The sequence below is a fragment of the Neofelis nebulosa genome, chromosome X, assembly GCF_028018385.1.
Source record: "Neofelis nebulosa isolate mNeoNeb1 chromosome X, mNeoNeb1.pri, whole genome shotgun sequence".
Taxonomy (NCBI): Eukaryota; Metazoa; Chordata; class Mammalia; order Carnivora; family Felidae; genus Neofelis; species Neofelis nebulosa.
In genome coordinates, this window is record NC_080800.1 from 77,468,822 (window position 1) to 77,495,896 (window position 27,075).

The following is a 27,075-nucleotide window of genomic DNA, read 5'->3' on the forward strand; positions in this document are numbered from 1 at the left end:
CCAAGGAGTTGTAGAAAATGAAAGGTTTTTATGGAAAGAGGGTGGGACAATAAAGTTTTTATGGAAAGGAAAGGATTATTCTAGGCCTTGACACTTTCCCTTAGGGGAAAAAGCAAGAAGTGTTATGCAGATTACCTCTTCTTCATTTAGGGGATGGAGAGGATTTAGGTGGCAGACTCTTTGGCTGCTGATGGAAAAATTCCTTACTTACCTTTTAAGACTATATTTCCTGGAGATGTTGAAACTGCAGTTAGATTATGTATTAAGCTCCAGTTTGGTGACTCAGCCTAACTGATGCCATTTGGGGCCGGTGGTTTTCTTTTTAACACCTCTTAACATAGTGGATGCTCAGTAGATACTTGTTTGACTAGATATGTATCCATCAGTCTACTAAGAAATGACTTCAAAAGTCACCAAGGAACTCTGGTGAAAATAAGTCTGTTTCACTTATCTATTTTATAATTTTCTTTCATTCAATCTTTCTCTTTTCTTGTGTCATCTTACTACCCTTTTCACATCTCTGAGAACTCAGTTTCTTTTTTTTTCCCTCCCAGATGCTGACATTGCCCAATGTCACCCTAGCACAGGGCCTTACTATTTAGTATTTGCTTATTTATTATTAAATTAACTGATCTCTAAAAGTGCAGAGTCACACAGTTCTTTATAGTGTACTCAAAATTGTGCCAAATACTAAATTATTCATTGGCTATGTTCAATTCTCAATACTCTATTGTAGCCTAATTTAATTGTTGCATTCCTAATTGTTCATGGGAGGGAGGAGAAAGGCTGATATGATTTGATTTTTAAAGGCTGGTGGCATTTATTTGAGATACTTTATTAAATTTGTAAAGCATGCATTTAACTTGAATAAAATCCTGTGTTAAAAGTGATAGCATTTTTATGTTTGCACAAGTTTCTTATCTTAGATATGATCTATAGAGACAAAATTTGATGTTAAACATAATTTTGCTCTTTTAATAAAAAAATGGATGGACAATTTTACCTTTCAAAGTATTCAATAAATCCATTTATATATAAAATTTAGAGTAAATCACTAATTTCCTAAAATTTTCAGAAAAAATATTTTTACTTTCTCCATAATTTCTCTGATCTCAATCAAGACTATAAAAATCAGACTTTCTAAAATTTTGCTGCATTAAAAGTAAAGTGAAAATAATTTTGCATATTTTAATCCTATCTCAATTCTTACTAATTTCCAGAGGAAGATTGTCATTTGTTAAGTGTACAAACACTTTAATTGTTTGTATGTGTATTGTACACACATAAACATCATATATATGAATAAAATATTTGGACAATGCATATTAAATATTATGAGAAACATTTCCATGATAAATTTTTAATATTCTTATAAATAAGTCAGTCCTTTAAATTGATTCCTCCAAAAATATGCTTCAATTTATCTATTTTGTAAAGGCATTTCTAAGTTTAGTTAGTACAATTAAGTAGTCCAACTTGGAAATCCGTATTAATAAAGATAAGAAGACTTTCTCCCCTAATAAAAATAACACTATGCCAAGCAATTTTATTAATGTTAAATTTTTCATTAAGTTAACCTGATGTCATATCTTGAATCCAAATATGTCTGTTCATTGGTAGGATTTTCTTGAGAATGTTTATAATAAACACCTTCACTTTTAATTTATTTTGGAAGTGAACCTTTGTGACCAGTGATGGCTTAAAGAAACAGGTACAGGTAATTTAAAAAGTAGACAGTTTGGAATGAGATATTCTTCATCTTTTATCCATTATCATTAGAGAATGAGTTTCAATTACTTTCTGGTGGTAGAAGTAAGTTATATTCTCCTCATAATTCAATCTGTATGAATTAATTCCTTTCATGGCAAATGACTCCCATTTATGAGGAGGTAGTCTGCTGTAGTGGAAAGAGGACCACATTGAGTATAAGAAGAACCAGAGTCAAATCTTAACCACATTTCAGACTCTGTGACCTTTGGTTAATCATTTAACCTTTTTGTAGTTACAGTTTTCTTATCTGTAAGCAGTGAGATAAAGTAGAGATAAAAATGCCCTACTTACAATACAAGCTTATAATAACAATGAAGAGAAATAATAGATGTAAAAAAATTGATAAACATATATTACCATGCAAATGGATGTTAGTATTAATTATTGGCATTAGAAGACTGCTAAGTTACTGGTACTATGAGACAGACTCTGTGTAAAGCTAATTGGCTCCAAGGGAATCCAATCTATGATTGAATTAATTATCCATATTCAAATCAACTAGTCTCATAGGCTCAAGCCATTTACAGTACTTCTTTGCATATATTTATAATGAAAGATAATTTTCAGTTTTTTGGAGGAGTGCTTCACAAAATCTTTAAGGAAGCCAACTTTTATAGTACATTAGCAGAAGTAGTCATTGTCCAGAATTTATAATACTTACCAAAAATCTATGGGAGTCTTTTTCAGTCACCGTTAATCCCTTAGATATTACTAAATTAAAGTTTATATAATTTTAAACCAACAATGTGTACTGATAAGTTTTCTTTGTTGTTATATTTTACTGTAAGCATTTAAACATTGTATTATATATATTTCAGGGACATGGACTCTCAGGTTCATCAGGAATTCCAGGCCCTCCTCCAGGGCCATGTGGTGGGTTATCCCCACCACCACCACCTCCACCAGCACCACCTCTGCCTGGAGGAGCTCTCCCTCCTCCTCCACCTCCTTTACCTGGAATGACTGGTATACCACCACCACCACCACCTTTGTTTGGGGGAGCTGTTCCACCATTTCCCCCAGGCATTCCTCCTCCTCCAGGAGCACCACTGGATCTGCCTTATGGGATGAAGCAGAAAAAAATATATAAACCTGAGGTACTCATGAAGAGAATCAATTGGTCAAAGGTAATGCTACAACTGGAGTAGTTTTTGGCTTTGTCCATTCATAGTTGATTGTTAATATGTGAATAAGTATTGCTGCCTATGAGAACTGTATAATGCTTGAGAACATTACTACTGACTTGCTTTCCTTTTGTGAGTTCACCATCTTATGTGTATCCTTCAGTTTAGTACCTAGAGAATTGGAAATTCCACAGATAATTTGAAATTTATGTAGAAGGCAAAAGGAAAACCAAAGTGAAAATGGTGCTAGAGAAGAATATATGAAATCTATCACTAAATGAAATGTAATTTCGATTCTTAATAGTGTTGTTAACTTTAAGTACTATAACATTCTCAAATATAATCTCCATTATTATTGAGCCCTTTTATCTTAGTTATTTTAGTTCTTAGAGAAAGGTTTTTTTTTAGTTTTAAATATTTAGGTAGTATGGAATAGGTGACAGTATTCATTAGTGATGTAACTATTTTTTGATATAATATATGAAAGTTCTTTTTGTCTTTTGAATGTTATGTTGCTTTATTATTATAAGAATATGTCTTTTTAAAGGCTTATTATCAAGATTGACACTGTCCCTGTTTACTAGCAACTAATCTTCTAATGAAAATACAATTAGTCAGACCACCATTTGGGGAAATGACTTATCCAAGAACATCCTTAGAGAGAAATCTGACATTATCTACCTAGTAATTGGTTTGACCAGAATCATGCTTAAACCACTTTTTTTTTTAGGTTAAGAATATACTTTTACTTTCTCATAAGAGTAAATGAGGTACACATGTTTTTGGAATATAGTTATTTTTTTGTTAGGTACAATCCACCAAACTATAGCATCCAGATGCTGTTGGCCCAGTTATCTCTGTGTGTAAATGAAGTGATATGTTCACTTAGCATTTGAGCATGCAGTGTAATGGTACTTACATATCAAAGAGCATCATGCTGTACTAGAACAAGTACAGTCCTAATTTTGAATTGCAGTTCACTGGTTAAGAGCAAAATTCTCTGGAACAACACTGCCTGGGTTTAATTCCCATCTTGGCCATCTACTAGTTTGGGCAGCCACTTAAACTTTCTGGGGCTCAGTTTACTCATCTTTAACATAGAGATAATAATAGGTCCTGCTTCAAAGGATTATTGCAAGAATTAGATTAGGTAATATATGCAATTCACTTAAAACAGTACCTGACACATTATTAGAAGGTATGGAGGATGTCATCTATTATAATTATTACCTTCATCCTGGCCAGTAAACATGGAGAATTTTTTCACTTTTCTGAATTTTAGTTTCCTCATTTTTAAAAATCCAAGAGCAGAACAAAATGTATGTGAGTTAGGGTAGGGATTTACTAAATTATTTTTAAGGTGCTTTCCAGTAGAAGATTTTTTTAAATGTAATTTGCTATATGTCTTATTGCTATTGTGTATTTTTCTGTACACCAATAGAATTCTGTGACTTCCCCAATGAATATTTACTTAAAAAGTGTTATTTTAATGGATCCTAAAATTGATTCAGTAGATAGATGAATAAAGGAACCTTGGTGAAATTGAATTCTTTGAAAAATTAAAAATGAAGTAATAATTTAGAAACTTATCTTTGTTATTTTTGTTTCAGATTGAGCCCAAAGAATTATCTGAGAACTGTTTCTGGTTAAAAGTTAAGGAGGACAAGTTTGAAAATCCAGATCTCTTTGCAAAACTGGCACTGAACTTTGCTACCCAGATAAAAGGTACATTTTATTTTTTAAAATACAAATTTCTTATTCTGATATATTGAATTCAGTGCTTTGCAAAAAATTTCTAGTAATGTATACATGTATAATTTTTCCACACTGGACAAACATAAATAGATTAACTTATTAAGTAGATTTTACCAAGTAACTAAAGAAGAATAGCTGCTTTTCCTTTTAAACTTATTTTGCATAAATGTTGTTATCCATCTGAAAATATTGGTTTATTTTTATTGTTTAATATGTAAGTTATATCCCTCTATTATAATACAATCGTTTCTACTGAGAAGCAGAGGAGATAAAGTTGTCAATTCACCATGTAAGAGAAAATAATGTAACAGAATGCTAATGGCACAGAAGTTTTCATGAAATTGGTATAAGATTGGTGCCATAGTGCATAAATGGTCTTTCCTCTTATACTTGTATTACTTATCAATTTGTTTTCTTAGGAAGTTTTATAGTTTTTTCCTACAAGTATATTTTCTGCAATAACATCAAAATCTGGTACCTACTGAGTATATTTTACTGATTTGATAATGGAGTGCTTTGTTTATTATTAGATCTTTATCCTCTTGTGAGTTTCACACATAATTTTGTTACTATATAGATAACTTCTCAATCTCATAATCATTGGTATTTTAACTATTAGTTTACTAATTATTGCAAAATTGATAGTTCAGGTAAAGTTAGGATTTTTTCAGTTTGGATGAGTATTCACAACAAGAAATTGATACATTCCATATGCCTATACACTTGGAGTTGGCAGCCTTACCATTCACTTGTATGATTTGTCACATCATTTCCTATAATGGGAATTTTGGAAGATTAAGAGAGAGAAAGCGACAGAGAAAGAGAGAGGTGAAAATTATTCCTTTTCAGCCCTTCTATATCTTGCACACTGGAGGTGCTTTTGCTGTATTTGCTGTTGCATGTAGATTGAAGTTCACACACGCACACACACACACACACACACACACATCAGAGGTAATTAGAAGAAATCTGACATTTTAAAAAATTCCTGGAATTACTTCTTTTCCTTATTTGCTACAGTAACCTTCACATTTAAAGGGTTTTTCAGTGACTCCAGAGCTATTATTTACTATAAATGTTTTTGTAAGTTAAAAAGGTAAAATGCTGATATCAAAGTAGTCATATAGTAAAAAAAAAAAAAAAAAAAAGATGCATGATAAACTTATCCCTTTATCCCAGAGTTACAGCTTTTTCCCCAGAGAAGAACAATGTAAAAATGTTACTAATTTCTCACATTCCTTCTAGAAATAGTCTGTGCTTCTAGAAGCATTTGTGTATTTGTCATTTTTGTTTTTGGCTTCTTGCTGTTTTTACTTTACATACTTGGATGTTATTCCATAGTAGCTTATGTTCGTCTACTGTGTTACTTTTTCATACTGGATAGAATTCTGTGGTATGGACTTATCCTAATTTATTTAGCCAGTCTAAATAATGGATATTTAGATTAGTTCTGGTCTCTTCTGCTATTGCAAGCAATGTTGTGATGAACGTGTAATCTGTATGTAACTTTGTGCACATAAGTCTATCTGTAGGACAAATTCTAGAAGTGAAATCCCTGGATGAAATGCTGTGTACTTTTATAATTTTGATACATATTACCAAATTGCATTCCAAAGAGTTCATGTCTAATCGCTTCTCGGCCTTTTGGCTAAGATCAAGTGCAAAGAGTTCATGTCTATAGTGGCACCTAAAATATAAGTATCTGTTTCCCTGCAACCTTTGTCCATCTCAGAGGTAAATCATCCATGTTATCATTTTGACTTCTCAAATTCAGAGTGAAGTTGAGAAGCTTTTCTTCCATTTGAAGACACTTTTAATTTACTTTTCTGTGAACTTCTCCCTCTAGTTCTTTGCTTATTTTATATTGAGCAGTTGCTTTTTTACTTATTGATCTATTTGTATTGAGTCCCAGAAGAATCAAAGGTGTCATGAAATTGTAGAGTTATTCTGGGCCTTAGAAGTGACTAAGCCCAGACTCTATTTTACAAATGAAGAAAATGACATTTGAGAGATAGAGGTAAGTGTAAAATCCATTAGAGAGTTTCTAAAGGTAGTATGGTATAGTGGAAAAGGCCAGAGATGGAGTCACAAGTATTTGTATTCCAGCTATAATACTTGTAACCTCTGAGACTGAATTTTCTCATCCATAAAATGAGTAGACTAATGTTTATCTAGTAGTGTTGTGAGAATTAAGTAAGGTTATATATTTAAAGCACCCAGCACAGTACTTAGTATAGTAGGCACTTTACAAATATTAATTCCCTTTCCCTTTCATTTAACATGATGCTGTCTGTGTATGTGTGTTTTCCTTTAGTTGTTGATACTTAATACAGGTGTTAATTCAGTAAGAGAATTTCCTGGTCTTCTGAGCAGGTCTACTGATTGTAGAGCCAATCAGTTATAATAGAAGCAATTCTTACTGCAGCTGCTAAAACCTAATAAAAATTATATAAAAGTTCTCATCTCCTCAATGATGAGAACACCACATTCCCATTATTCTTAGCTCTCATTCTCTGAATTTTATGTGTGATACTACTATTTCTACTTTTCCTAAGTTTTAATATTTGAGTATAAATCTGGTCAGGGGCACCTTTCAGTAATCTTACTTTTACTAAGATTTATTTTCTGAAGGGACATTTAAAGGAATAATTAAGCATAGTAGCATATTCCAGACATAAATAATGTAGCCAAAATAAAATTTAATGAGACAATACTCCCATTTATTTTAATAACACTTAGTAACTATTGATTGATCTTACTATAACAGCTGAAATTCCTGGTCACTTGCAGTGCCTTGATTCATAATTTGGCCAACAGGTGGCAGGATCAGTAAGAAATCAGGAGGCTCTGGCTCCAGTGAACTCCAAATATACTACCCTGGCTCTCCTATCTCCAGGGATCCACTTTCTTTCCCATTTTGCTTTTGTTTGCTACTCAGCTGCATTCCGGAAGGAGAAACATACTCATTGTTTCTAAGACTTATTTCCGAAGCTCTTAGACCCGGTGTTCCAAAGCCTCTGAGAATTTTCTCCTGTTGCAAGGAAATCTTGGAGAGCTCATGTCTCCATTCTCCCTAAATACATTGAAAGCATTACTAGTCTGTGTTAAGAAAATGTTTAACCTAGAAGTTCCAAGTGCTTCAGACTGCTAAATAGAAAGAAATTTTTAAATGTCTCTGATTCCTGGGGTGCCTGGGTGATTTAGTCGGTTGAGTGTCTGACTCTCGATTTCAGCTCAGGTCATAATCTTACAGTTTATGAGTTTGAGCCCAGCATCAGGCTCTGCTCTGACAGCACAGAACCTGCTTGGGATCCTCTCTGCCTGTCTCTTTACCCCTCCCCTGCTCACACTCTCTCTCTCAAAATAAAATAAATATACTTAAAAACAATACCTCTAATTCTTATAATATTTAAATGTGTAAATAATATGTGGGAGTACCGTCAAATTATATTTTCTATTTGAATTACTTAGAGTTATAGAGAAAACAAACAATTTTTAATTTTTTATTAATAAACCAAATTATTTCTAATTTAAGAGAGAATGGATGTCTCATTTCATTTAATTTTTATTTGTAGAGTACTGACTATATGCAAGTTACTATATTCCGTGGGAGAGAGAGAAATGAATAGGGTCTTGTTTTCTGCACCAAGGAACTTACCATCTAGTGAGGGAGAGAGAGAGAGGTACACTACATTTAGTCAAGTTGTGTTTCATGTTAGCATACATATTTTTTTAATAGGAGCCCAGGATGGAAATATAGTTCCTTTTGAGTAGGGCAAATGGAGATCCAACATGTGGTATAATTTGAGCTGGGCCTTGATATTTAAGTAGAATTTCAAAAGAGAAAGAAGGAAAGGAGACATTCTAGTCAGAGAACACTATTAGAAAAGTTTGGAGGTGGGGTGAGGTGCATACAGGGTGGGGTGTGTATTGGGTTAGGTACAGCTGTTGAAAGCACAGCCTTTTGAGTTGGGACTTGAAGGTGAAACTGGTAAAGGGAACTTTATACTGAGGAAAGGGGGTTTTGTTTTTTAAGCTTTAGGGACCCAATAATTTAATAATTGACTATTGATTAGACCTTTGGCAGACATCTAGAGGATGGGAATTCACAAATATGTGATAGAGCATTGACTGTGAATAAACCACCAGTAGTTTGGGCAAGACATGATGATATCCTGATCAGTAGGAATTCTTACTCTTAATCTCTAAGGTCTTCTAGTTCCCAAATTCTGTGTTCCCATGATTATAATATGTAGGTTCTTATAAGCATTAATGATGGTGTATGACAAAAAATACCTCAAAATGCTCTCTGGTTAAATGAAAAAAAAATATGTATGTATTAGATGCAGCTGCAAGAGACCCTGTTAGTAATTTTGAATATATATTACATATGTTACTGTTAGAATTTGTATATGGGTTCTAGTTTAGTATTCAGTTTGCTGGTATTTGGGGCCACATACCTATCAAAGCTATAGAAATAGTATCATTTTCCTTAAAAATCTATAGTAATTACAGTTAAGAGTGATACTATATAAGAGTTAAAGTAATGATGGTTAATATTAACTAAACTTAATAATAAGAAATGTAGGTTATAACTGCTAATTCTAATTAGAATTTCTGAAGTTCTCTAAAGGCTTCAGGAAGAATAAAGATTGTGTGGAAGTTGTTTGGTTTTAATGTTGCTTGGAGGAAATATAATAAATAAACATAAAAGGTTAATGAAATTTAGCTTCTTCAATAATATATTCCTGTAGTGTAATTTAGTTTTAGTAATAACAGAAAATTGAGGTGTTATAATTATTTCAAATGCATATAAATGTCATTTTGAGATATTGGACATAGCTTCAAAATTATGGTGGAACTGAATTTGAAGATGTATTTATGTAAAAGCACTTTTCCTCTAGGATCATATTTTAAATTGTGTTTCTTAGTCATTGAATCAGCTGGCTCCTTTTGAATATAGCCATCCTTGTTTTGTTGCTTAATACAGTCTTCTATATTTAGTGTAGTAATGAAAAAAAAACATGAGAGTGGTAAAATCTAATTCATGTCTGTCTTTATAATATAGAAATTCTTGGAATTGGCTTGAAAATAATGAGATGTCAGTCCCAGAGTGCCCGCTCCCTATAAAATAGTGCTAAAGTGTGCTGAGGGACCTGGTGTCCTCACAAACAATCTGTCATCTTAATGACACAATATGCATGCTCTGTAGTACAAGCTTTAATACACATGGAAACAAACCAAGAAGGCTTAATTCTTTCAAGCAGCCAACTAAACACCATACATACCTGTATATAATTTAACTTATGATGATACACACATTCATTTCTGATTAGCATGTTACAGCATCAAACAAATTACCTCTGTTATGTAGAAGAGGAAACAAGGAATTTGTGAGCCAGAGATGCATGACATTAATTATAAGAGTTGCTAACTGTAGAGAGAAACTGAGACCATGTGTCTTCATCTTGCTAAAGGAGTAGGCATCAAAATGGCTTATCTTTATATATTGATGATGATGTGGTCATTGTGCTACTTCTACCACTAATACCATCACTACTAATAATACTAATAGCACACTTATTAAGCATTTACTATGTCCCAACAACTGCATAAGCATTTTAAATCCATATCTCATTTAATCCTCACATCAACCCTGGATACTATTATTATTGTTTTATAGGTAGAGAAACTGAGACTATGGGGGATTTAATTATATGTCTTTTTTACATAGCTAGTAAGTGTCAAAGCTGAAGTTTGAACCCAGGTTTATTCTTAATCAATTTCTTATGTTGTAACCATGGCTTTGATTTTTTTTTTATTTTTAAAAAAATTTAATTCCAGTATAGTTAACATACAGTGTTATATTAGTTTCCGATGTACCATATAGTAGTTCAAAGTTTTCTATACATTACTGAATGTACTCTTAATCCCCATCACCTGTTTCAACCATTCCCCCACCCACCTTCCCTCTGATAACCATCAGTTCTCTACATTTAAGAGTCCTAACAATGGCTTTTAATGGCTTTTATGCTATTTGTACATGTTGTTGCATACTTTACTGATCCTTTCTTAATGTTATAGTTTCACATACATTGTATTATCTTGTGAAGTGTGTAATCGTATTATCCTGGTACTGAAGTCAGTTCTTTAGAACTTAAACCAAAGTTAGAAAGTTGTACGCTCATGGAAGGGAATAAAGTTATTTTTTTCTAAGATTTTTAAAGGTATTTTCTGTATAGAATCTATCAATTGTAAAGCATTGGTATGACTTGAGGCTGTCTCTTCTCATAATGAATTTAGTAATGTGGTCTTCATGTCATTACGCATTTGGTAAGGATATATTAATATACATAGGATATATAAAGTAATTAGATTTTCATGGAGCTTCTTTGAGGTTAACTTCATAACATTATAAACACTGTCTTATTTTAATATGACACTTTTTAGCCATGAGTTAGTGAGACTGTCTCTCCCCATTTCAGTAATTTTTGCAGATAAGTATTGTATTGATTAGGCACAATAACAGGTATTAAGTTGATAGCATTTACAATTCACACAGATACTCATTGACATTTACAATTATTGTTCTAGCTAAATTTGTTTTTTTTTAAATTTTTTTAACGTTTATTTATTTTTGAGACAGAGAGAGACAGAGCATGAACAGGGGAGGGGCAGAGAGAGAGGGAGACACAGAATCTGAAACAGGCTCCAGGCTCTGAGCTGTCAGCACAGAGCCCGACGCGGGGCTCGAACTCACGGACCGTGAGATCCTGACCTGAGCCGAAGTCGGACACTTAACCAACCGAGCCACCCAGGCGCCCCTAAATTTGTTTTATTTTGAAAAAAAAAAAAGGTTTATTTTGCCAAATGGAAATTATTTATAATAAATTCCAGTGGAACATTTTAACACAGCTATATAAAACCGCAAAGGGGTATGTTTTATTCCAGTTGTATATTGATGGCACTTAATGAATTTCCAGACTATATCTTGCATGATATAAGAAGTATGAAAAAGATTTCTCTGATTTAAGAAATATATTTACTTTAGAGAAATTCAAATATGGTACCTTTTCTGAGGCATTATATATAAGTAATCTCTTTAGTCGGTTAGTCCTTGTCAGTGAGAGTAAATTTAATTCTTTCCTTTAAATTTTTTTGAATGTTTACTTATTTTTTAGAGAGAGAGAGAGAGAGAGAGAGAGAGAGAGAGAGAGAGAGAGAGCATGAGTAGGGAATGGACAGAGAGAGAAAAGGAGACACAAAATCGAAAACAGGCTCCAGGCTCTGAGCTGTCAGTACAGAGTCTGACACAGAGCTCGAACTGAGATCATGCCCTGAGCTGAAGTCGGACGCTTAACTGACTGAGCCACCCAGGCACACCTAATTCTTTCTTTTTAATAGGTTATTCAGTGATATATGGTTGTTACTAAGTTTTCCCTAGTTTTAAACTTTCCTTTTTGTTATTATTATTATTATTATTATTATTATTTACATCAGTTTCATCTTTTGTTTTTTTTAATTATTTTTTCCAGCTTTATTGTGATATAATTGACATAATATTGTATACATTTAGGGTGTACACTTTAATGATTTGATACATGTATATATTGCAAAAGGATTGAGTAAGTGAGCTAAATTTTGTTATTAGGTGCTTTCCAAATACTGATACTGTATGGAAGATGACTCAAGAAATCCAAGATTATAGCGTAAACATATCAGTTTCATTTTAACACATGCCTCTAGGAAGACAATTGCACTTGAAAACACGTTCACATTTTTGTGTATGACTATCATGTTAAAATAACTTTAACTTCTTATTTTATTTTTGTGGATAATGTTAGTTACCTATAGCTACATAACAAATTACTTGAAGATTGAGCAGCTTGAAAGAACACACATTTATTTTCTCAGTTTCAGGAATCTTGGCAGAGCTCAGCTTCGTCTTCTGCCTCAAGGTCCTGCTTGGTCCTCTGCCTCAAGGTCCCTCACAAGGAAGCATATAATGTTGTCAGATTATGGTCTAATACAAAGGCTTGAACGGGGAATAATCATTCTTAAGCTCACCCCTATGATTTTGGGAAGCATTCATTTTCTTTGGGGCTACTGGACTGAGGGTCTCCACTTTTCTTTGCTGGCTGTCATCCAGGGGCTGCCCTCAGTTCCTTGCCTCAGAGACCTCTCAGTAGTGCTATTCATAAAAGGCAGTTTGCTTCATTAAAGCATACACACCAGGAAGGAGTGAAGAGCAAATGAAAACAGAAAGGAACTCAGTCTTTTGTAGCCTAATTTCATCATTACTCGAGGGCATGAATACCAGGGGGCAGGTTGCATTTGGGAAACATTTAAGAAGATGCCTACCACGTGAATATATACAATTTTATTTCCCAGCCATTACAGTTTCTATAACATCTCTCTCCTTGATGACTTCAACAGAATTCTAACTGGTTTTTGCATTCAGTCTTATTTCCTTGTGATCAGTTATCTACAGGCTAGGCAGAATTGTCTTTCTAAAGTGTAAATTATTATTGCACTCCCATGCTTGGAATATTTCACTAACTAACAACAAATTATTGTCTTCAAAGGGGCATCTAAACTCTTCCTCATGTGTTTCAAGGTCATTTGCCTCTGTATTTAACTGCCTAATGTATTTACTTGCCTAAATTGTCCTTAGACTGAACTCTTTTGTTCCTAGAACAGAGACAGTTACAAGACTTTGCAACTTCTTTCTGAACACACTTTCATCAGTTCATCATTTGGTGTCTATTTAGATAACACTTCCATCATAATGCAGTCTTCACAATATATTATAATCTTACTCACTTGTGTCCCTCATCAGACACTGAACTTCTTGGAGGCAGAGAGAAGTATTTCCATTTAATTTACTGTTGTTTCCCAGCATGTACTACAGCTTCTGGCAAATGTAAGTGTGCATTGAACACACAAATGAATTACAGTTTCATAATGCCAAGGCAAATAAAATATGGGTCTAAATCCAAATGTCTGCACATAGTAGGAAATGTGTATATTTAATAATTCATTTGGGGGGCGCCTGGGTGGCTCAGTCGGTTGGGCGTCTGACTTCGGCTCAGGTCACGATCTCACGGTATGTGAGTTCGAGCCCCGCGTCGGGCTCTGTGCTGACTGCTCAGAGCCTGGAGCCTGTTTCAGATTCTGTGTCTCCCTCTCTCTCTGACCCTCCCCCGTTCATGCTCTGTCTCTCTCTGTCTCAAAAATAAAATGAACGTTTAAAAAAAAATAATAATTCATTTGGTCTGTGTGTGTGTGTATGTGTGTGTGTGTGTGTGTGTGTGTGTGTGTATCTTATGACTGATTAAATACCAGATATCTACATAATTCAGTCTGGCTTTGGTAGTTTGTTAATTTGCCCAGTTTAGTTGTGATGATTTAGTAATTCTCTGTATTTAGCTGTGTATGTGTGTGTGTGTGTGTGTATGGCTATATACTTATATATATAAATTTGATTTATATATTATGTAAACATATAAGATTATATAAAATATATTTATTAACTTCATGTATGTGTTTATATTTTATATATAAATTTTGCTATATATTATATTAATATATAAAGCTATACCAATATATATTTGTGTATGTAAATTCTACAGATGTTAAAATTTTCAAATGTGAAAGGTAGGGTTTTTTCACTAGTGGCCTATTGTTTATTTAGACAATAAAGTTGTATAATTTATGGTTGGTCCACTTTAAATAGAACTTCAGTGTACATAAGTAAATGCCTAATTCCTGATTTGTTGTTTGACCTTAAGGAATCCATGTAATCCCTTAGTATCTCTATGTAAAGAACTTTAAAATAAGATAATGATCAGGAAATAGAAGGACCATCAAAAGGAATTCTGTGAGAATGAAGATAAATACACATAAGAGACTCACAACAAAATTGACAATTTTAACAATTAGAAGCGTTAATGTTTGTGGTACACTTACTATATGCCCAATACTTTGTTAAATGTTCTACATAGATTATTTCATTTTTTATAATGTTTATTTATTTTGAGAGAGAGAGAGAGAGAGAAAGAGAAAGCTGAGCAAGTATGAGTGGGGGAGGAGCAGAGAGAGAGGGAGAGCGAGAATCCCAATCAGTCTCTGTGCTATCAGTGTAGAGCCCAACATGGGGCTTGATCTCACAAACCACAAGATCAGGACCTGAGTTGAAATCAAGAATCTGACACTTAACTGACTAAACCACCCAGATGCCCCTCATTTAAGTTTTTTTTTAGTCCTATGATATAGATGCCATTTTTGTAGCCATTTTGCAAATGAGCAAAGTTGAGCTGGAAACCAACTTTAAGCAGGATGGTTCCACAGCCCACATGCTTCACCACTTTGCTATACTTGCTGTATAAGCAAAGACATGGAAATAGGATCCATTAAAACAAGGCTGAATCCATAGCCCATGCTTATAAATACTACTACATTTCTCTGCAGTGTGACTGTACCGATGAAAGCTCTATGATAAAAAAAAATCTCTGTTTAAGATCCAGTCATCTGTTCCACAGATAAGGATAGACTGTTTATGTATGATCATGCCCTTGAAGTAACTTATTCTTGCCTACCCAATGCTACCTAGCTTATAGTGTTAATATATGTCTATCAATTGGGCCAAGTAAAAATATACTCATAAAGTGACAGAACTGAATGATTTAATTTGCCCACTAAAAAAAGTTATGTACAGTGTATTGCAAAGCATATATCCCAATATAAAGCCAATCTAGAAAGATTGAACATATGTTGGAGTTGCTATCCATCCTTGGCTAAGTTTTCCATATACATGTGACCTGCCTTTGGTTTATCTTTGGCCAAATATTAATACTAGTCTGATTTTTCCCTACCTCTTCAGGACCATTTCCTTATGCTTTCTGTTACCTGTTAATGCTGGCTTCAGGATCACATTTGTTAACTTAAATTAATTTTATAGGAATCTAAACAAACTATGTGATGCGTTTACATGGCAAAAATAACTATTGTTGATTATCAATATTCCTTCCATTTGAATGGTTTACCGAGATTCAACTGTGTCTGGCTTCATGTGATAAGAGTAGACTGATAACATGCTCCTGGCAATGTGTTAGCATCTGATTTCTTTTAATAGAAGAATATCATCTGATTTCTAGCATCTTATTGCTTTTAATAGAAAGCAATAAAAGTAACTGCTCTGTGACATGTGGTTCTATTAGGATATTTGTAATTTTCTTTGAAAGGAGAAGCTGGTATGATTAGGTTCCTTTTGTTCCATTAATAGTAATACTAAAGATGCTATCACTTCCCTCCTAGGTTTTACCTACCATTTGTTCTTTTAGTGCAAATCAAATTACATTCTTGTTGATTATTGGCATTTTTATTCTATTTCACATGCTTTTTTTTCAATGATGACAATTTAAGTATTTTAATAATTTATTATATTATCAAATGTTAGTATATCTGCATGATGGACCAGAATATGGTTCTAGGAATGCCTGGGTGGCTCAGTTGGTTTAGAGTCCTATTCTTGATTTTGGCTCAGGCCATGATCTCATGGTTCGTGAGATCGAGCCTCATATTGGGCTCTGCACTGACAGTGCATAGACTGCTTGGAGCTTTCTCTCTCCCTCTCTCTCTGCCCCTCCCCTTCTCTCTCTCATGATAAATAAATAAACATTTTTAAAGAAGAATAGGGTTCTAAAATTCTCATTTTTTAGACATTCAATTTATTAATATTATTACTTGACATTGCACAGAGTTGGTACACAACTAAGGTAACCAACACAGTAAGATTTGGACACATGAACTTGGTGTAGTGTTCTAAGCAATTTAAACATTTGGCCATAGGTAGATCTATATGATGACAAAGGTAATTGTCAGCTATTTTAAACAGCCTTTTCTGTGATAGATATGAACTTGGTAGTATTTGCTTTCTGCAGTAGCAGTGCCTGAGAACATTTCCATACTATAGAGCTCTTAAATTGTTTAATATTGAAGAATTTGGGGGCCACCTGGGTGGCTCAGTCAGTTAAGCATCTGACTCTTGATTTCAGCTCAGGTCATGGTCTCTAGGTTGTGAGATCAAGCCCTGTGTCAGGCTCCCTGAACCTGGAACCTGCTTAAGATTCTCTCTCTCTCGCTCTCTCTCTCTCTTTTTGCTTCTCTCTCTCTCTCCATATGTATATAACTTTTAAAAGTTCTTTTAAAATTTATTGCCTCATAAGATCAGGATATAACAATATATCATTATTATAAATATATATAACAATATATGTAACAATATATCATTAGTGTGTGTGTGTGTATGTATGTGTATATATATGTGTGTATATATACAACACAGTCTTAATTTTGCTATTTTTCAGGGACATAACTGAATATATTTTAGCTAAGCTTTATGGAGAGAGATAGGCAATTTTACAAAGCCTTTTCTTCATTATCCTAATATTATGGTATCTTTTTTACTTTGTGACAGTGATGAGTCTACATTTCTTCATACCTTCAGAGACATTGAGGCAATTATTATCAGTTCTCTTAGATTTAATAATGTTTTTCAAAATACCATGATCAGTTTTCTCGGTGGGCAGATTATATTTGTGCCTCAACATTTATATATTACATAATATTTTCTTGAGAATTATTACCAATAAATAAGTTTAATTAGATTAGACCTTGTTAGGATATAATCAATTAGTAGTCTTAAGAGTTTCCTCTGATTTTTATGTATAAGTGGCTATAAATGGGTAATCTTTTTTTTAATAATTTAGTATTTATGTGATATATGTAGCAGCTCTTAATTATTTGCTTTAATAGATTGGAATGAAAGTGGGGTCCCTGGGTGGCTCAGTTGGTTGAGCATCCGACTTCGGCTCAGGTCATGATCTCGTGGTTTGGGGGTTCGAGCTCCGCATCGGGCTCTGTGCTGACAGCTCAGAGCCTGGAACCTGCTTCAGATTCTGTGTCTCCCTCTCTCTCTGCACCCCACCCCCACACTCATACTCTGTTTCTCTGTCCTTCAAAAATAAATAAATATTTAAAAAATTAAAAAGATTGGAATGAAAGTATAAATCTTCTGGAGGTATATGTGGAAGGTAAAGGCAATTAAATGTTTTTTGTGGTAATCTTTTTCTTGTATGTCAGTAACTTTAGCTCAGGCCTATTTGTGTCCTCTTGGACTAGAGGTAAGAAGCAAAAGAAAGAGTGAGAACAATACTCATATGATCATATATCTACCAGGGCTTATTAAAGGTTTTTCAAAGATAATCTTAAACTTTTGTTGGCAGTGAAAAAATGGGCTCTTGGCCTTTGGGAAACATGCTTTCTCATGCCTTAAGTTTCCCCTGGGCTATACATTGCAGAAAATCCTGTATCCGCTATTGAATTCTTTCATAGTCATAAGAAATACAGCGGATTTGCACTGTTTTGGGTGTTATTTTAAATTGCTAACACTCTCTTTGTAGATTGTTTTAATTCCCTCATCTTGGTTTTCCTTTTTTTTTTTTTTTCTTGCAGCAACAGCAGTATTGTTGGTAAGAGTCCAACAAACAGCCTAGGATTAATGTGGTTAGAGTTGCAATATATGGAGTTACATATACATATATGTAAAATTCACTCATTCATGAGCTGTTGCTAAATTCAATTTGTGCTGTGAGCATTTTGTTCGCTGGTTACTGAAGGTAGTTTGCATCTTTTAGCCACTAAGAAGTTGACAACCAGGAACATATAAATGACATGGAAATACCGTGTTTACATAAGAGATATAGAGGCAGAAAATAGTTGACTTATAAAGCATTCGTTTTATACTGCACATTGTTTTTTTACATATATTACATATATTAAATTATTTAATCCTCATGAAAGAAAACATATGAGATAATGTGACTATCTCCAATTCTGTAGATGAGACAGTTGAGTCATGGAGAGCTTAAGTGACTTGCCTAAAGGTCACCAGGATAGTAGATAGCAAAGTGAGTTTGAACCCAGTGGTCTTAATTATTATGCAAATTGCCAGGCTCCGGTTCATTTACATGATGCCAGTTATGTAGCCTGTAATATAGGTTCCTTTTATATATTTATGAAGTATATATGATAGAAACTGCAGTTCCATTCTATTGGCCTGATACATGCCCAGGCAGGTCTGCAGTTTATCCTAGAAGCCAGAATTTGTGTGGCAGCAGGGAAGAGAGTTAGTCTGGTTCAGTGATATATGCTGGATGTGGGAAAATTTCTCTATTATCTAATTTCTCTCTGAGTTGCTTCTGAATCTGAACAATATTATTCATTAAGCATTTCAGTATACTTATTTTAGAATTAAATCTTGAAGGTGACATTTGCAATTTAGAATTCCAAGGTAATTTCCAAAAATCTGGTAGGGAGTGACTGTATATAGCAGTTGCAGGCATGAAAGCATGCTTCTTTGAATGAATCAATATGTCAACTTACCAATGTACATTTTTTATACTGTTTCAAATAGATTGTTTTTAAAAAGCCATTGAAAACATATAAACCATTTAAAAGGTTGTGAAAAAGTTAATTTTATAACAATTTTAGTCAAATTGACATCATATTATGTATAAAAACTTTAGTTTTTATGTGAAAAGTGCTTGGTCATTTTTAAGAATCATTCTATTTAATGCCCATCAGTACTGGCTCACTAGGATGCTTGGTGTTCATAGGCATTCCTTTCACATTTTCTTCACTTCAGAATTTTGAATTAAAGTCAGATGAGAGGTTTTACATAAAATAATTTTAATTTGAATCATCAAAAGATACATGGTGACATTAAGATGTGCGTTTGCAGCATATAAATAGTTGCACATTATGAATAATTAAGTTATCAGTACTTACCTAGAGTCAGGCTGTTTTGAGTATTTTTGAACAAATTTTAGGTTGAAAACTGCCACTAAGGAAATTCATTTGGGAAGTAAGCAACTTTCCATACAGAAAGTAAAAATTGCTAGGACATTGGAATTTGTGGAATGGCTGCTTATGGAACATCTGTAGCTTACTTTATCATATTAAAATTCATCATTGTGATCTTCGGAGAAGAAATGAAAATATTCCCTGCTTTATTATTTATATTATGTATGTGTGTGTGTGTGTGTGTATAATAAAATGCTAAACATAATGAATGGATGTATTAATAATGCCTTAGCTCTTAAGGGTGTATACCCTGAAATTTATAGAATTAAAGCAACCTATTTCTGTTGTGATATAGAGGTGGGCACTGGGGCACATGTAATATTACACAGCTCTTTGCCGTTCAAAATAAACAATATATTGATGCACTAATACCTTAGTAAAGCACCAGCTATGAGTTAAATGAATCATCTAATAGGCTTAATATAACAATATGCTAACCGCTGTACAGAGTTTGCTGCTTGTGGACAATACATTTCCCAAGAGATATTCAGTGCTAATCTCTGTTACTAAGCAGTGATTGAAGAGTTTTTTGGGGACTAAATTTTAATGAAAGATGAAACATATTTTTATAAACCTTGTAGACAATATAAGTCTAAATTAATTGCAACTAAACTTTAAAAAATAGCCTCCTTTTGCCTGTTTCCTTCAGACATGCATATCTCCCTTCTCTCAGTGGACCTGTATACCTGCATAACGAACATACTGACAAATTTACCTTTCACAAATCTTGGATCAACTGATGCTTGGGTATTGGGGGCTGCATTTCCATGTATAGGTATTAATAAGTAACAATGGACTACATAGAGACTAATTTAGCATAGAAATGAGTTAACAGCATTATTCTAGCAATTCTTCCGAGCTGCCATTGAGGCTATCTTCCTTGTTTTATTTGCCCATGCAACAAATATGTATTGAATTTCTATAATATGCTATATACACTACTAGTTTTCATAGAATGCTTATTGCTCCATTAGGCCTGTGACCCACAGAATGAGCAACTTAATTCTCCGTGGTGGAAAGGGATTTCGTTGTTTTGCTATGATGGCATTCCTGTATTTCTACACTTTAGGGCCTGCTTGCTTTCTTAGAGTCAAGATAATGATTTCTTCTACTACCTTCAAGAATTTCTTAGGATCCAAATTATCTTTTGTTGCTGTTTAGACACATATAAACTGTTGTGTGGTAACAGAACCACTCTATGCAGTGACAGGGACAGTATTTTCCAGTGATGTTATGCATAGTTGTTGCCCTATTTTTATCTGAGTCCTCTCATCGCTTCCTTAAACTCAATATAATAATAAAAAAAAAAAGTTCCAGTGGACTTTTGGGTTGATCTGTATTTTGAAGTTTGGAAATGGGAGTGGAGAAGACAGCAATTAGAGTATCCAGTCAAAAGAAAATTAAGTTTGTAATAAAGATTGTTAGGGGTGGCATAATATGCTCGCCAATGAACTAGGCATTTGCTTTATAGAATTAGTAATTGGATTTTTTTTTGAGGGGACTGCTTACATTATCTCAGAAATGTAGTTTTTTATTGTCAAGAATTATATAGTAAGCAATCTTCAAAGAAACTATGAGTCCCTTCACAGTAATCAGTAAATTTATTTTTCAGTATATGAAACACACATATATTCACAAATATATATAAAGCACCCATTCTATGCTAGATGCTAGTCTTGGTCTTGTGGGGATTTATCCGTAATTAAGGCAGATGTTATCTTGACTCTCTTAGAACTTACAGTCTAACACAAAACACAGTAATAAACCTGTAATTAATATGAATTTCAGATAGTGTGAACTATTCTAAAGGAGAGAAAATACAGTAATATGATAGGGAATTACTTAGGTGTAAGATTAAATGTTATGACTAAGGAAAGTATTTTTTTTAATTTTTTTTAATGTTTATTTATTTTTGAGACAGAGAGAGACAGAGCATGAACGGGGGAGGGTCACAGAGAGAAGGAGACACAGAATCTGAAACAGGCTCCAGGCTCTGAGCTGTCAGCACAGAGCCCGATGCGGGGCTCGAACCCACGAACCGTGAGATCATGACCTGAGCCGAAGTCGGACGCTTAACCGACTGAGCCACCCAGGCGCCCCAGGAAAGTAATTTTTAAAGCGTATGAATTGGGGAATTTAAAATCCATATCTTCAGAAGTGAAGAGGACTTACTGATGAGTTGAATACAGGGGATAAGAAAAACATAAGGAATCAGCAATCATCTTTAGGTTTGGGGCTTTGCCAAATAAAGTACTATCCAGTCTCCTAGCCATCAAATCAGAAAAGGATAAGGGCAATAGTAATGACAGAAAAAGATCAGAGGATCAAAACAAAGTGATAATCAAGATAAAACCATCTTTGTATGTACTATGCTAATATCTCTAAAAATAGGGGATACAGTGTAGATTGGATTAGTTCAGTGTTGATGCATGAAAATTAAATGTATTGCTTTAGCATTAACCTTTGCTTCAACTCTCAGGGTTTGTGCCTCTTTTGATTTGACTGTAAAGATGATTTTACTTTTTCCCTCTGTGTTTAACAATTTGGTCAAATGAATATTGTATCTCTGAATGTTTTTTTTTATTTACTCTAGGCTGAGGTCATATTGTGTGCTAGGTGTGAATTAATTACAAAGTGAACAATTTGGCTATGGTGAAGAGAGAATTTTATTTTCATTCAACTAAATCTGTGATCTAAGAGATATCTTTACATTTTTGTATGCCTGAGGGGCACCGAAAGTATACTGCTAAAAACCCCCTCGAGTTCAGAAAGAAACGTAGGTCATTTCTTTTGAATCTTCTACTAAATGTCCTGAAGTAGCATATTCCACAATCCTCTTTCCAAATATAAATAATACCCTCTATCCAGGAAATTTTTAAAGGTTATACATTATCTTGTTCTTGGAGTTAAGAGTAAATTTGGCATTTATTAATAATTGAAGTGCCAAAAATTGATAAAGTGTCAAAATTATATGTGTGTGAAAAAATGTTCTTGTAAATTTTGAAGTATTCTTATTGTGGCTTTATTATTGTTTATGGTAGATACCAAAGGACCTTCTCACTCATTTTTAGGTGCTCCATGCTTATGCAGGCATTTCTCTGATAACTTAATCTTATAGAATAAGTGGATTTAAGTAAAGAAACTGTGACTGTTGATTATTTCCTCATCTTTTATAGCCCAGAAAACTTAGCACCAAATCTGAATCTTTGGTGGGTTGTTTGAGCTCTCCAACTTTATCCATGACCATTGCTATATATTGTAATATTTTACTTCATTTCAGTTTAGCAGACAGAGAGAGGGATTTTAGCACCAGTATAACAACTTCATTTGTGAAAACATTGGAGAGTTGTATTCAAGAACGTAAAATATTGGGGCGCCTGGGTGGCGCAGTCGGTTAAGCGTCCGACTTCAGCCAGGTCACGATCTCGCGGTCCGTGAGTTCGAGCCCCGCGTCAGGCTCTGGGCTGATGGCTCGGAGCCTGGAGCCTGTTTCCGATTCTGTGTCTCCCTCTCTCTCTGCCCCTCCCCCGTTCATGCTCTGTCTCTCTCTGTCCCAAAAATAAATAAAAAAAAAAAAAAAAAAAAGAACGTAAAATAACTTCTTTATATGATAATCTTTTTGAACAGCACTCTAGTACTTGTGGAAAAGTAACCTGCATCTAAGATAGCTGAGTTTATTTGCTGAACTCCAAAAAAAATTATTTTGGAGGCTTTCTGGAAGGTATATAAGAAAGTTTCAAAGCAACTATTTTAGGTAACTGGTCTCTGTTCTCTTTCCAATATTTGTGTATCACTTGATATATTCAATTAGCAATATACAAAAGGAATCCTATAATTCTAGTAGTTGTGTTTTTGGCTTCTAGAAATGGTGTCATACTGGAGATTTTAAAACGTTCATAGTCATGTGTATACACGTGTACACATGTGTATATGTATGTGGAAGGGTAACCCAACATATTTTAATATCTTATAAGTTGTACACACAAATACATCCTTAAATTTATGTGTTTATTTATTATTTATTTTTTCTTTTTTAATGTTTATTTTTGAGAGGAAGAGTGGGGGGAGGGAGGGAGACGTGCGCGCGCGCACACACACACGGAACAGGAACAGGGGAGGAGCAGAGAGAGGGGGGAGACACAGAATGTGAAACAGGCTCCAGGCACTGAGTTGTCAGCACAGAGCCCAACACAGGGCTCAAACCCAGGAGCAGGGAGATCATAACCTGAGCCAAAGCTAAACCCTTAACCAAATGAGCCAACCAGGCGCCCCTAATTTATGTGTTTTTTAAATCTTATTTATTTATTATTTATTTTGAGAGACAGTCAGAGAACACAGAGGAGAGGGGCAGAATCCCAAGATAAGAATCCCAAGTTGAGAGTGCAGAGCCCAGCATGGGGCTTGATCTTAAAAACTGTGAGATCATGACCTGAACCAAAATTAAGAGTCAGATACTTAGCTGACTGAGCCACCCAGGCATCCCATATGTCTTTCTTTCAAGTTTATTTATTCATTTTGAGAGAGAGAGAGCACAAGCAGGAGAGGAGCAGAGAGAGAGAGAGAGAGAGAGAGAGAATCCCAAACATGCTCTGCACTGCCAACATGGAGCCCAATGCAGGGCTTGAACTCACAAACCGTGAGGTTATGACCTGAGTGGAAATCAAGAGTCTGATGCTTAACTGACTGACCCACCCAAGTGCCTCCAACCTCAAATTTATATAAATTGTCTATATTTCTGCCTAAAATATCGGTCACTCATGCATGCTCTAGACTAAAGTGGATTCTGATCTCAGTAATTCTTCCCTCTGGAACTTTAACAAAAAGCAAAGGACAGGCTCAACCTAGAGAATGGAGAAAGCTAAGCAGTAGAAAAAAAATTATTTGTACCAGGCTTGAAAGATCCCAATCTATTCCAAAGAAGCTCTTTCTTAGGAGCATGGTACAGAAGGGCCAGGATTTCCATTATTGTTCTTCACTGTGCAATGGTGCCCTGCTGAGAGTCTGACTAGGGGCTGTAGTTTGGTACTGGCTCTGTTCACTAAGCTGTGTACCCACAAGTGTACATCCAACCAGAAAGACTGCCCTTCTGTAATTTGCACATTACCATCCTAGTCTCTGGAGACAACCCAGGCATGTGCAATAGGCAGCTACACTGTATATGACTCTAGAGGTCTTCACTCCTCATGTCCCCCTTAGAAGTGTTTTTCTGCAGCACTTTCTGCTCTCTGCTGTTTCTTTTTTTCCACTGTCCACCTCTCATTTGTTAGCAGGAAGCTAATTCCACTAAGGATATTTTGTTATTCTCTTTGTTAGAATGAGACAAATGTTACCCTCGAGAGTTATATCTGCCATAATCATTATGTCAATATCAGTGGAATCTGGAATATGTCCCAGCATTTTATCTTTTTTCAGAACCCCCTTGCTTCAAAATGCAGAGTCTTTATTTGTAATTTATATACCTTCTGACCTCAGGGTGAATGATTATAGTCTTGTACATTAAAAAGAAAATCTAATTTAAATAAACTCACAAATGGAAGCTGAGAAAGAAATGATGATAATAATAATAATAATAATAATAATTGTTCACACTTACGTAGCATTTACTCTGTGGTGAGCATTGTTATAGTTGTTTTATGTGTTACTCTTTATATATTTTCTTTTTTTTTTTTTTTTATTTATTTATTTTTTAATATATGAAATTTACTGTCAAATTGGTTTCCATACAACACCCAGTGCTCATCCCAAAAGGTGCCCTCCTCAATACCCATCACCCACCCTGCCCTCCCTCCCACCCCCCATCAACCCTCAGTTTGTTCTCAGTTTTTAACAGTCTCTTATGCTTTGGCTCTCTCCCACTCTAACCTCTTTTTTTTTTTTTTTTTCTCCCTTCCCCTCCCCCATGGGTTTCTGTTACGTTTCTCAGGATCCACATAAGAGTGAAACCATATGGTATCTGTCTTTCTCTGTATGGCTTATTTCACTTAGCATCACACTCTCCAGTTCCATCCACGTTGCTACAAAAGGCCATATTTCATTCTTTCTCATTGCCACGTAGTATTCCATTGTGTATATAAACCACAATTTCTTTATCCATTCATCAGTTGATGGACATTTAGGCTCTTTCCATAATTTGGCGATTGTTGAGAGTGCTGCTATAAACATTGGGGTACAAGTGCCCCTATGCATCAGTACTCCTGTATCCCTTGGATAAATTCCTAGCAGTGCTATTGCTGGGTCATAGGGTAGGTCTATTTTTAATTTTTTGAGGAACCTCCACACTGCTTTCCAGAGCGGCTGCACCAATTTGCATTCCCACCAACAGTGCAAGAGGGTTCCCGTCTCTCCACATCCTCTCCAGCATCTATAGTCTCCTGATTTCTTCATTTTGGCCACTCTGACTGGCGTGAGGTGGTATCTGAGTGTGGTTTTGATTTGTATTTCCCTGATGAGGAGCGACGTTGAACATCTTTTCATGTGCCTGTTGGCCATCCGGATGTCTTCTTTAGAGAAGTGTCTATTCATGTTTTCTGCCCATTTCTTCACTGGGTTATTTGTTTTTCGGGTGTGGAGTTTGATGAGCTCTTTATAGATTTTGGATACTAGCCCTTTGTCCGATGTGTCATTTGCAAATATCTTTTCCCATTCCGTTGGTTGCCTTTTAGTTTTGTTGGTTGTTTCCTTTGCTGTGCAGAAGCTTTTTATCTTCATAAGGTCCCAGTAATTCACTTTTGCTTTTAATTCCCTTGCCTTTGGGGATGTGCCGAGTAAGAGATTGCTACGGCTGAGGTCAGAGAGGTCTTTTCCTGCTTTCTCCTCTAAGGTTTTGATGGTTTCCTGTCTCACATTCAGGTCCTTTATCCATTTTGAGTTTATTTTTGTGAATGGTGTGAGAAAGTGGTCTAGTTTCAACCTTCTGCATGTTGCTGTCCAGTTCTCCCAGCACCATTTGTTAAAGAGACTGTCTTTTTTCCATTGGATGTTCTTTCCTGCTTTGTCAAAAATGAGTTGGCCATACGTTTGTGGGTCTAGTTCTGGGGTTTCTATTCTACTCGATTGGTCTATGTGTCTGTTTTTATGCCAATACCATGCTGTCTTGATGATGACAGCTTTGTAGTAGAGGCTAAAGTCTGGGATTGTGATGCCTCCTGCTTTGGTCTTCTTCTTCAAAATTACTTTGGCTATTCGGGGCCTTTTGTGGTTCCATATGAATTTTAGGATTGCTTGTTCTAGTTTCGAGAAGAATGCTGGTGCAATTTTGATTGGTATTGCATTGAATGTGTAGATAGCTTTGGGTAGTATTGACATTTTGACAATATTTATTCTTCCAATCCATGAGCAGGGAATGTCTTTCCATTTCTTTATATCTTCTTCAATTACCTGCATAAGCTTTCTATAGTTTTCAGCATACAGATCTTTTACATCTTTGGTTAGATTTATTCCTAGGTATTTTATGCTTCTTGGTGCAATTGTGAATGGGATCAGTTTCTTTATTTGTGTTTCT

The 27,075-nt window shown here is 34.7% G+C and overlaps 1 protein-coding gene across 3 annotated transcripts in view; it reads left to right on the top strand.

The window, feature by feature from the left end:
- DIAPH2 (diaphanous related formin 2) overlaps window positions 1-27,075 on the top strand; it is a 988,177-nt gene that overhangs the window by 275,672 nt on the left and 685,430 nt on the right. For all 3 annotated transcript variants that reach the window (XM_058714641.1, XM_058714642.1, XM_058714643.1), the window contains 2 exons: window positions 2,589-2,897; window positions 4,505-4,619. In XM_058714641.1, the coding sequence (XP_058570624.1) occupies window positions 2,589-2,897; window positions 4,505-4,619 (424 nt within the window). The remainder of the gene's footprint in view (window positions 1-2,588; window positions 2,898-4,504; window positions 4,620-27,075) is intronic.